General features: G+C 40.4%; 1 protein-coding gene across 2 annotated transcripts; it reads right to left on the reverse strand.

The window, feature by feature from the left end:
- Nucleotides 1–5,958: 5,958 nt before the first annotated feature.
- LOC117452739 (THAP domain-containing protein 3-like) lies at nt 5,959–12,706 on the reverse strand. 2 transcript variants are annotated; one of them, XM_071204239.1, is made up of 4 exons: nt 12,453–12,706; nt 11,514–11,704; nt 10,344–10,437; nt 5,960–7,315 (listed from the first exon to the last, which is right to left on the reverse strand). In XM_071204239.1, the coding sequence occupies exons 3-4, from the start codon at nt 10,412–10,414 to the stop codon at nt 6,418–6,420; spliced, it is 969 nt and encodes a 322-aa protein (XP_071060340.1). In that variant the 5' UTR covers nt 10,415–10,437; nt 11,514–11,704; nt 12,453–12,706; the 3' UTR covers nt 5,960–6,417. The 2 variants fall into 2 exon arrangements, with proteins under 2 accessions (XP_033947378.1, XP_071060340.1); XM_034091487.2 differs by lacking the exon at nt 11,514–11,704 and having other exon boundaries at nt 5,959–7,315.
- Nucleotides 12,707–12,878: the final 172 nt, after the last annotated feature.

The following is a 12,878-nucleotide window of genomic DNA, read 5'->3' on the forward strand; positions in this document are numbered from 1 at the left end:
GTACCGCAGTATCAGGACTAACACCACCAGACTCCGGGACAGTTTCATTCCGCAGGCCAGACTGTTAAACATCTGAACTCTGAAGTGCATCCATAAACATTCATCTGTTTGCATCTTGCTAATTATTTATCTACATCATTCCATTTACTTGTACTCTTCTTGCACTATTTCTTTTTTATTTCCATTTTTGCACATCTCAAAACATTCTCTTGCACTATTGTATTTATGTCCTTTATATATTCATGTTGGAGGAGCCTGTGACTTCAGTTGTTCATTGCCATATACACTTTAGCTAATGTGCACATGCCAATAAAGCCTTGAATCTTTTAAACAGTACAGTGTACTGTTAACACAAAGCACTCCAGTTTTGCTTTGCCATTGTATATAGGCTGTGTATTGCTCTGGGACACTCAACAACAAGTTAGTCTGCTTGTAATGCTTGCAAGACTAGTGGACGAGAAGCAGTGGTGTAAAGTAACTAAGTAGATTTACTTAAGTACAATTTTTGAAGTAATTGTACTTTACTTGAGTATTTCAATTGTACTTCTACCTCAATACAATTCAGAGGTAAATCTGGTACTTTTACTCCACTAACCTTTAGTTACTTCACAGATGAATGATGTGAAATCTAACCAAGTGTTGAATCAGACTTTAGTTCCACCTGGAGTGAATCCACCAGCTACCCTGCAGTCTACAAAGTACTTCAGACTAGCTGCACCTTCACCAGCTTTGAGAACACTTTCATGATCAATCATTATAAAACATATCATATATATTATTCTGAAATGGACCAATCTGCACAACGACTACTTTCACTTTTGGTACTTTAAGTATATTTAGATGCTGCTATTACTTTTGTACTTTTACTTGAGTAACATTTTGAAAGCAGAACTTTTACTTGTAACTGAGTATTCTTACTCTCTGGTTACAAGATCTGAGTACTTTTCCCACCTCTGACGAGAGGTCTGGTCAGCGGAAGAAACTGCTCCACTTCGCAGATATGGAGCAAGGAACACATAAGTGGAAAATAGATTTGTTTTATTGCAGTTCACATCACAGTGAGCCGCTTCACTGCAGTGAATCAAATTAGGCCGAGTGTAATGTGACGTGCTAATGGTCACCTATGTACTATGAAATGAGCAAATCTGTCAAATGATGTCACCATAAAACTGTCGTTGCACTGCATTGACTACATTGACCCTAATGCATAGTACAAATCACAGAATAGGGGTCATTTATATGAAACGGTTTATTCCACTCCTAACTTCACAACTCTATGCCAAAATAGAACGAAAATGATGAATGGAAGCTCAGATTGTGTAAACAGGTGAAAGAATTGACTGATCGTTGTTTGGCCAATGCACTGTTCTGCAGTTGAGTTAAAAAAGCACCAAATAAATGGGGTAAAGAAATTCAAATATTAATTATGAACTTTTCAAGTTGGACATTTTGGTCTGAGACGTGTTAGTTAACACTTTGTAAGTTTGGAAAATCAAATGGTGAAAACAGAACGGTTGTGAGAGACAGAGGAGTGGCAGCAGGCTCTCTCAGGGACCTCGACAGCTCCCATGGGGCTCAAAGAGATATTCTCCATGTCTCTCTCAGCACGGCGCTGGATCAATTCAGACCCTTTTAGGCTCAGGTCGGGGTTGTTGAGTGAGGAGTGTCTTTCCTCAAAGTCTCCATGTTTCAGACTTGTTGTTATCAGAGCTGGAGGCGTCCTTCCAGGTGGCTCAGTGGTGAAGCAGTCAAGGGAAACCAAAATCCCTTTGTGTCGCCCTGAGCAACCAGAGGCAGAAGCACAAGCAGGACGAGCAGAGGAGGAAGAGAGCCATCTGTGGGTTGCTTAACGTTATTTTAGACACCTGTCCAGGGGTATGGTGTCACTGTGTGAACCGCTGCCCACTCCCATCTGTAAAACTGTTTGATTTCTCTTTCTTTTTTACTTTCATAGAATTACAGTCTATATCGCTTACTTCACATTTTTTACTCTCTTACATATTTGAAAGTAGGGCGCAGCTGCAGAACAGTACCGAACTTGATATAAACCACTGAACAAAACCTGAACCAAAAATTCATACAAAATAGATGATAATATCCTTATTATAACAAAAAGGTATTTATGTAGATATACATTGCAGCCGAACAAACCTCAGCATTAGTTTCATCCTTGATATAAAATCAACATTTCGAACCAAAACATTCCATTTATCAAACATGGAAGCTCAGCATTATAAATGCTGTACATTTGATTTTCCAGAGAAAGTCCGGTCCTTTGTTTACGTGGCCATAAACAGGGGACGTGGCCATAAACAGGGGACGTGGTCATAAACAGGGGACGTGGCCATAAACAGGGGACGTGGCCATAAACAGGGGACGTGGCCATAAACAGGGGACGTGGTCATAAACAGGGGACGTGGCCATAAACAGGGGACGTGGCCATAAACAGGGGACGTGGCCATAAACAGGGGACGTGGCCATAAACAGGGGACGTGGCCATAAACAGGGGACGTGGTCATATCAGTTGCTACCAAAATATGTTTTTGAGCTGTATAGTTGAAGTTAGAAATATGAGCAACATAACCAAACATCCACCAATATTTACAAATGCAACAATGCCATTGACTTTAAGTGTGAGAGCTAATGATAACACATGTCCAGGTTTTAAGCATGACTCCTGTAGCACTATAGAAGATCCCCAATGCCCTATTAATACAGTTAGTGCAACTAGTGTACCAAATCAAACGGGAATACAATTTATATTGAACTGTTTTATGTTGTCATTGGAGTAAAATCTCTAACCTTTGTAAAAGCTAACTAGGAGAAAGAGTGCTAGTAAGCTAGCTTGCTGATTTTGCTTTACCACTGGTTACATCAAATGCGTAAAGGCCAATTCATACTTGTCGTGTCTGCGTGGCTTTGAGGGAATGCTAAGGTCCTTGTGACCAAATAGGTGATTCGGCTTGTGCACTGGGCCGCCCGATTGCAGCAAGAATGTGTGACTGAGCGTACAAACAGCTTATGCTCCTGTTTTGTTCCACACTCCAGTCTAGCTTGTTTGCTAAGAAGTGAACCAACGGAGTGATTGTATTAAAGAGAAGTTGTGTTAAAGCTGCAATCAACATGAACATAATTAGTGTTAAAAAGGCATTCAAAGTGATCCAAAAAGTGTTGAACGCAAAGCAAAACAAAGCCATATGCCTGAATGCCCTGCGGACGCAAACCCTCAATTGTGCTACGAAGTGGAACCACGTGCACTTATGTGACTGCAGCAGAAGCGGGAAGTATGTACCGGCCTTAATGTGTGTTCCTATGCTGTGTCAGTCGTGTGTGGTTGAAGCATTAAGCTGGTGAATTTCACTCATTCAAACTGTAAACAAAGTATTTGTATAAGACCACATTTGAACTCACCATGATAATGTTATAACTGATCGTTGATCACTTGACTGAATAGAGCATGAAATGACCACAGAGCAACCCTATGGTGCCACACCCCACGTGCTGCAAACAGCTAAGGTTAACGAAGTCTTCTGACAATTTCAACAAAGATTTGTTGTTCACGAGGTTTGTGAATTTCAATCTACAACAGGATGATGTTCGTATAGAGCCCCAATTGTACTACCGGGAACTCATTTGTAACTGTACTGCAGTAAAGCAAGCATCATCACGTATTCAGAACTTTGTGGATCTTACTTACTCACTATATAATTACACAACACCTTAGATATGGACTTGGACTAAATCAGATGCAGCTTATCATCAAACACAGTGATTCGAACAATGAGTCTTGAATGTCTAAAGATGTAAAGCAATTTCTATTTCCACGTCATAAATTCTATAATGGAGCTGTGTTACATTTTGCAGCAAATGTCTGCATATAACGAATAAAATGTACGCAGACAGCAGAGTAGCGTCAACAAAATGATTTGCTTGGCAGAACAGTAAAGCCATAAATATTTCGTTCTGGTTGAAAGTTCAATCTTCGATCTGGTCAGTCTGTGGTGGAATCAAAGTCGTTTTTGCACTCAAGTTATCCCTTTACTTAGTCGTTCCTAAGCATGAGATCACCAACTACCTTTTTGCACCACCATGTTAAAGTCTTCTGCACCTTGTGGAATGGATCCTGTCTCGGTATGCATACCACAAGGTCCGATGTCCCGTCCTTACCTTCAACCTTAAAGGAATGGTATGCTCATGACACTCATTTTTTAAAGATTATCATCCGATAAAACAGACCAGTCTCTGCCAGTCTCTCTCTCTTTTTTTTTTTAATCCGATGACATTATCAGTGATTTTAAACTGATTATATACCGAAATAACATCAACACTGTGGGCGCCGCCATTTCCCGGACGTGACGTAAACCATGCGTTTGGTTTTCGAGGACACGTTGATCTCCATGTTATTTACTGTAGTTTCTCTCTTCAAATATGCCTCACTGTATCGCCAAATATTGCCATAATTCGGATAGGAACAATCCACGGAATGCTCGGTTCCATCTGTTGCCAAAAGGTAAGCGTAAGAAGTACATTCGGAGGCAGTGGCTAGCGAAATGTGGCCGGCCCGACCAGAGAGATTTACAGGCTCATGTATGCAGCGAACATTTCACATTTCCGGACGACTACTCTGAGAGTATGATCAAACATAACATGGGATTTAAAGAACAACCATTACTCAATGGAGATGCAGTACCATCGGTCTTTCTGGTGTCATCACCGACCAGGACACCAGTTCGGCCAGTTGAGAAATCGCCCTCTGCAAGTGTGAAGCGACGGAGGAGCAGAAGTAGTGCTCGGAGTAAGAATAAGGTATGTTATAGCGCATTTCCATTGCAGCGGCTAGTCCCGTTTTAACGTCCTTTAGCGTCCAGGCCAGGACAGTTTTTGGTGGCCTTTCCATATAGCGTAGTACCGGCTAGTGTGTATTTCCCCCCAGTTTTTCCGGCCCCATAAAATCGTGATTCTATGGCCAGGGACAACGAAGCTGAGTATGCTAAACTAGAGAGGGAATCGCTAGCAAGGGTGGTACTACATGCATACATATAGTATCTTATATCATCTTCCTATTATACACACATGCATTTCCAAACATTTGGACTACCTATGTTGCAAATGTATTATCTTTTCAATTTACACACGGCATCTATTGCACGTCTGTCCGTCCTGGGAGAGGGATCCCTCCTCTGTTGCTCTCCCTGAGCTTTCTCCCATGTTCCCTTTAAACTGTGGGTTTTCTCCGGAAGTTTTTCCTTGTACGATGTGAGGGTCTAAGGACAGAGGGTGTCGTATTGTCATACTGATATGTATGGCTGAATTCCCCCATCCAATCTCTTCACATTGGTCAAAACTTGTTCCTCTGCTGACGAGTCCGAACTGAAATACTCCACCATGTTTCCGTGTGTTGACAAAGTGAACGCATGGATGACGTCACGACCATCACGTGACTACTGAAAATGGCAAACATGGCGGCGGCCAGACGGAATATACAGGTCTTGATAAAAAAGAGCTATAAAATCATTATTTACCGGGGAATCTCGCTGATTTCTTCAGGGTATGGTTTAAACATAACGTTTCACTAAATACTGAAGTTTTGATTAATTATCTAATGAGTGGACCATTCCTTTAAGCACAGTTCTAGTTAGCACTTGATATGGCCCTCTTTAGTGAAGAAATAATGACACAGCAGCACAAAGAACACACAAACAGTTGTGCCTCCATTTCAGGCTAGGAAGTAGAGGCTAAAAGCATGACAATGCAAAATCCTAAGCCTATACAAAGAGGTCGACCACATCATGCCTACTGTAGTTTTAGTTTGGAAACAATGTCAATACAACTGTACTTGCAGACTGCTACTCGTGTTAAATAGCTGTCCACTTTCATTTGTTTTTTACATCTGAACCGTACAAACTAGACTTTGGGGTGAATTGTAATCTGGTACACCGGTTCAAAGTATGCAAGACCGTTAAGATAATCTGAGGAGCCGAAAAGGACAAATGTTGACCAATAGGATTAGGCAGAGGTCGAATGTATGAAGTTTTTTTAAAAAGATTGACAGATTGACTTTTGCTGTTTTTAGTTCACAACCAACCTTTCCCTAAAGTTGGTCCAGTTGCAGCTAGTAGCAACCAGGCTAACAACCAGGGCAAAGGCACAGGGAACATCCTTGGACACATCACATTCTGATTTAGTTCATTTCTCTGATCCTGGTTTTGTTTTGTTGCCGGGTTAAATGAATAGCTTGGATTTGTTTAAGGTATTTATTTATAGACGGTGTATTACATACAGTGGTTGGCAAGCCCATAGTTTGGAGACACAGAAACGAGTACTAGCAGGAAGCTAAGTGGTGTACTGCTATGGACTGAGAAAGGAGCCATTTTACATATTTCACAGCATAAAAGAAAGGCCTACCAAAAAGATATATCAATGTAAGTTGTTTCCTGGTACCTTGCTTTTAGGATCGCTTTTAGGCTTGCTTTTGGGCTTGCTTTGAGGATCGCTTTTAGGCTTGCTTTTGGGCTTGCTTCGAGGTTCGCTTTGAAGATCACTTTGAGGATTGCCTTTAGGCTTGCTTTTAGGCTTACTTTTGGAATTGTTTTTAGCCATTACCAACGCCTCTTCTTTCATTTGTCCAAGTTTCTGGTTTAGCTCTTGGATCACGGCAGAACAAGAAGAAATCCTCGTATTTAATCGTCTGCTCTTCTGTTTTTCAACTTTCAGACGTTTGCGGCTGATGACCAATTTCCTTCCCATGTTATGAACTTTCATTTGTAATTTTCGAATTGTTATTTGTGCATCTGGAGATTTAGCAGTTTCCGAAAGGATATTCCCAAATGGCGTTTGTTCTTCTTCCGTCACATTTTGAAGAGGGGCTGTGGATCCATGACCATCTGATACTTCTGTGACACTAACACTGTTCTGATGTGTGGTCACAGTGGTGCTGCAGTTCATTGGTTCCACAACATTGGTTACGTCTGTAGATGGTGCCACTTCGCCAGGGGGGGTAGGACTACTCACAGGCTTGCAGCAGTACGGGTGATCAAAGTTGACAGTGTCAGTTGTCTCTGTGTGCATACTTACTGATTGTGCTTTGGATGATGTGTGACTAACTGCAGGTTTCTTGAATGATGTATTGACACCGGGGTAGGCAAAAATAGTTGGGACAGCATTTGAGTTCAGCAGGCTTCTCCCACAGGAAGGGTGAAAACATTCCACGGTGAAGTGTAGAGCGCATAAGCGTGAGTCTGGGGACGGCATCCAATTCTTGCGGTTTATGTTGTGGACCCAGCTAAGCATCCTTGCCTTATCATGGTGAGGAAATCTGTGAAATAATTGTGTAATTGGTTAAGTTGTGTGAATATCCCAATGTTTTGTTTAACTTCAGTTTCTGGTTACACTGAAAAAACTGAAATGTTGACTTTAATTAAATATATTATGTCAACATATTTCACATAACTGTATTAGGTTAGTTAAAAGCAATAATATTAAGTTGAACCCTATATTTGTTATTTAAAACAAATGTTACTGCTTTCAAATAACCTAATACAGTTATGGGAAATCCATTGTCCAAATATTAATTAAAGTCAATGGTTCAGTTTTTTCAGTGGAACGATAATGTGTCATATCATTACCCCAACTTGTCAAATATGGCATCTTGTACAGCGAGTCAAAGTATGAGAGTAGTTCTCTTGCGTCAGATTTGGGGGCGTAAAGGGCTGCCAACATAATCACATCTAATCAATACACTTTCACGCAGGACACTGCTGTTACCCAAGGAAACCAAAGCTCAATATTTACTTATTTTCAGTAACACAACGTACTTTCAGACCAGTGCCCTGTACTACGAAGCCAGTTCAACAGACCCTGGATATGTTTGAGTTATCTGGCTTAACTAACCCTAACAAACGAGATCTCGCTAAGCGGTCCTACGACGCTGGTTATCAACTCGGTAAATCAACCCAGGGTTTCTCTTTCCGGCTGAGAGCGCGTTCACGTGAAAGGGGCGGGGTTAACAACATTTGACCAATCACAAACAGGGACAAGCGTACTGACAGCGCAGCGTCATACTTCATGAATGAAAAGTAAACTATCATGTTAGACAAATGTAAAAAAGTTAAACTTTAAACATCCATGACTTAAACAGATAATCCAGGATGAAAGCCACAGAGTTGCACCTGCTGCAAGGTGAATACAGAACAGCTGGTAAAGAAAAGTTACAAAAGAGTGTTTGAATGCGTACATTAACAGGTTTATGATATCACTGCCCCGTCACTAGTGGATCTGACTCTAATTACATTTGACTCAAGTGTTTCGTCAACTTAATGTGCTGCTTAAAATAAAACTTCGGCATACAGTAAGTAATAATGTAACGGCCCGTCTACATTACAGGCATTGAAAAATGCTTTCAACGCTTCGCCCATTCATTTGAATGGGGTGACGTAGAAGATTTTGAATCTTCGCCGAACTGCATTGTGGGGAGCGGAGCATGGCTTTGCAAGCATCGTGAGCATCAAAAGTTGAGCAATGTTCAACTGTTGATGCTCCCGATGCTTTCGAAGCTGGCATCAGCCAATCAAATCCCGTTTAAGCAAATCCCGCCAGTACAAGCGCTAGCCAATCAAACCGCGTGCAAGCAGGGAGAGCCAGACCGCAGTTCATTTCCTCATATTCCAAACGAGAACTTACGGTAGAAAATCACCCGGTTCTTTACGACCAGAACTATTTACCGGGATACAAACCGGAGGAGCCAGGTATGGAGGGAGGTGGCAGAGACAGTGGGGAAAACTGGTAGGTTTTCGCCTGTTTGGGGAGTTTATATCCAGTTTACTTCGTTTTAACATTGCTATTGCTTTGTATGTCGGGGGCGGGAGATTCATGTGATTGGTTGTTGGTCGCAAAAAATCGCCAAGCGTCATACACGCCCAGCATCAAGATTTGTTGATGCCTGTAGTGTAGACGGGCCGTAAGTGTTGCACGGCCAGATAATGCTCGAGAAGCAGACACAGATAAGGAAATATATTATATATTATGATGTGATGTGAATGTTAAGTGCGACACGTCGGCGTCTTCTCTGCATACGGCAGTTTAAACTGTATTTCCTTTCTCCTGTAATATGACTTGATAGCTTTAAACTCCGCACACAGAGCTCTGATTGGTCAGCAGGCGGTGCTTTCACTGAGTTGATCTCTTATTTGGAACATAACCTGCTCCGGAGCAGGTTTGGTGTTCAGCATAAGTTACCATGGAGATCTACCCCAGTAAGAAGTAAACCAGCGTCGTAGGACCGAAAACTCAGTTAACCCTGAAGTTACCTCGCGAACCCTGCTTCGTGTAATCAACCAATATTTTGGCCCTCCCAGACGAAATCAGCGTTATTATTGTCAATGTGTACTAGGCCATGGATGTATATTAAAAGAAAGTGTGGGCACGAACATACAGTATTTTAAATGTAAGCTGATGTGAAGAACTAACTTTGTGAATATTTTTGGTCAACCCATGAGCGACACAGGCAGAAGAGGAGATATGACTCGCAATTCACATTTCATCTTTTTTTTAAAAATATGTGTGTTTGAGGTAATGTTACATATTTAAATGTGTCTATGATTCAGACATGTTCTATGCATGTAAACGACTAGACTGAATGGATAAAAAAAGCATCAAAATGGAGCTCCCTACAGAGGTCCGGGTAGCCTCCATGTTTATGTTGTTTCTAATATATCGCTTTTCTGTGCCGAAATCAGGACAGCACATTGGCAATACCCCAGAAAATTGTGATTAAACTTGAACTATGTTGTTTTCACATTAGTGAAATTCCAGACGCACATGATGTTCAGTTTGGGAAAAGTGCTTTTAATTAATTAGCAAGATCCATAAACTGATGTGTCTGCGTCATTTATTTTACGTTGGGCTCGCCGGCGCAGATGAAATGCTCACCCATGGATTTAAGTGTGCCACAGGGTCTGTCTGTTGGACTAGTATCATGATATTGTGTTATTATACACAAAAAACAACACAATTTGGTTTTAGTATTTCAACGTTTTTTCCTTCTCCTTTCTTAAAAGAAGCGGACGCATTTGAATAGTAAGATTAATGAAATAAAACTGTTAAAAGAGTTTCCAAAATGATCCATGACACACATGGATGTGATCCTATGACCATGTGATGTTTACATGCTGCAGTGACCAAACAATTTCCCAAATCAGGATAAATAATGTAACTATATTCTAATCTAATAACACATCACTAAATGTAAAATATTAATAGTTGTAGCTAATATTTTATTCAGCTTTCTAGCATTAGCCTACATACATATTGTGCAAATCTATAAATAAACACATATTTGAACATACCGGAAAAGAGAAACCGTGGCTCCTTTCTCAGCTGTTCGCTTCTTGCAGTTGAAGGCAACACAAGAGGGCATTTTCAACTGTTGTGAACTTCTTGCTGTAAAGACAAAGAGGTGCACAGATAACTTTAAAATGCACTATCTCTACCATGCTTTTAATATCACAAATACAATAAAAACAAGTCAACTTATGCATCACCCACTAAATTGTAAATCATTCAAGAATTCCTTTATTGTCATTGAAATATGAAGCTAATATTTTATATCGGAGAGGCTGATCGAATAGATCGGTCTTAAAATAAACTTTAATGTACCAGACAATCCAGAAATGTCTTGTTAATTATTGATGCATTTATGAATAAACTGTGGATTAAAATTCCGTAAGTGACAGAAACTTGATTAAACTATTGTTATTGAACAAATGGAAGGAACTGATGAGATCACAATTCACTGTGGTTGTACCTTAATTTGTAGGCCTACAGGCAACTAACAAAACGTGATGAATTGATTGCGAAGTAATCACATAGTAATACAGACCTAAGTTTTGGTGGTGAAAATTAGGAATTCATTATATCCTCCAATACTTCATGCATCAAATAATCATGAAGCATAAATTAGGTAAGCATTCCTTAAAGGCCATATATAATAAACTGTCTAATGTCATTTGGACATCTTATTTGGTGTATAAGTTTAACATGTGTAGCTTTAAACATGAGCGTTTGGAATGTAAACAAAAGGACAGCACAACATTGGGAAAAACTGATATTGCAATAAAAAGAATTGTGATGGCCTAAATGAGATATGGAATATGAGGTGATTTTGTAGGAGAGTGCATTATCATTACAAAGAAGCTTAAAGTTACTGTCGCTTTAGAGATATTCATTCATGTGAATCAAAGTTCCAGTTTAATGCTAAGTAAGTGTTAACATCTTTAATACGGTTATCTGTTCGGATTAGTAAGGCACTGTTTCACAGCAAAAGTAATGAAAAAGTAAAACGTACAATTGGCCAACTAATTTGTAGGTATTATTACAGGTCCAGAGTAGTCTACTCTACAGCATGAAGAGCAGTGATTATCTGCGTTCAATGCACACAGGCTGGACAGCTATAACATGTTGACAAGGCATAACATAACTGAAATATGAATCAATACAGTTATGCATGCTAACATTACCTATGTCCACAGATGTATGAAGAGTACTCGAAGCAGGGTTTGGAGGCGGGCTCCGTTCAATTTTACGAAAGTTGTTGAATGGCGCATGAAGCCAAAATGGCTCGACAGCTAGGGAGGATGTGGAAAAGAAACCGGAACATCCGGTAATCTTCCGCACGTGTGGGCCAAGCCCCCAAGAAGTGCGCCGGACTCTGAGGAAAATATCGAAAATATTCGTTGTGTCCAAATGGCGGTACTGCAACTTCCGTATCAGTCCGTGATGTCCCTGGGCTCAGAAAGACTTTTTCCCATTGACTAACATTGGGAAAGAGTGGTCTGTAAATCGTTGGATGAAAAAAAAAAAGTTGGGCCATTTTGTCATCATGCGCGAATGAGCAGCTCTCATAGGAAAGAACGAGACCCCGCCTCCCACGCTGTATCCAGTTCTTATTATACATCCATGGTGTGGGCCCACAAAGCATGCGCACTAGCACTTTCCTTAAACCCCGCCTCCCTCGGCCTGGCTCTGCTAAACTTTTAGGACCTAATTATTTGAAAAAGTAATAGTGTTCGTAATGAGGGTTGAATTTACTTCCTCAAAAAATATTCGCTGACATTCCTTCTTTTATAAAATAGTTATGTGTTTTTATATATCCCAATGTAAGTTTGCCATGCCCCCAGGAAGAGCGCCAGACTCCAAAGCCCATTTTCGTAGTGGTCAAACCGTGGAATTACAACAACTTCTGTTTCAGTCCCTGGAGGAAATGTTTCCATTGAGTTACATTCGGAAATAACTTATTCCGTTTTGTTACATGATTGCATTGCTACTGTACGATACTGTTATACTTACTCAAATGTCATTTCATGTGTATTAATTTTTCAAATCGAAATACTGTTGCAAAAACATTAGATGTTCTTGGTTAATAGCATACATGACATGAAGCTGGTGTGAATACTCACCTTATCTCGTGGGTCAACAGACAAGTCACGACAATGTATCGCAAAACGGCTGTCAACTCTATCCACCCTTAGGGTCGAGTTAGTTCACATCAGGATGTAATAATATTATGTAAAGTGTTTTGTTCTTGTGTGTTAAATCCAAATTCAATGTTTATGAGAAGATGCAGAGAGAAGTTTTGTTTCAAGTGTCACGCTTTTATTTAAAAAATTCTAACCGGACGTGTTACTTATTATGCTGGGTGCCTTCACCTGGGTTGTTTTGCAGGTTTGAGAGGAGTCCCGCCTTTCTCCCCCTGCTAAATAGTGACCAAGCGGAATTTTGAATGGATTGGTCCGCTGCCATGTCTTCCTGCCAAATACTGATATTCTCTCTTGACCTGTTTTTATTTTTCTCACAGAGTGAGTCCTAACATCAGGATAATGCTA

Source organism: Pseudochaenichthys georgianus, chromosome 9 (assembly GCF_902827115.2).
Source record: "Pseudochaenichthys georgianus chromosome 9, fPseGeo1.2, whole genome shotgun sequence".
Taxonomy (NCBI): domain Eukaryota; kingdom Metazoa; phylum Chordata; class Actinopteri; order Perciformes; family Channichthyidae; genus Pseudochaenichthys; species Pseudochaenichthys georgianus.

Excerpts from the sequence above, each read along its gene's own strand:
- LOC117452739 (XM_034091487.2), bottom strand. The coding sequence starts at position 10,414 with ATGCCCTCTTGTGTTGCCTTCAACTGCAAGAAGCGAACAGCTGAGAAA. Across the intron at positions 7,316-10,343 it reads GCCACGGTTTCTCTTTTCCG|ATTTCCTCACCATGATAAGG; the intron begins GTATGTTCAAAT and ends ATTATTTCACAG.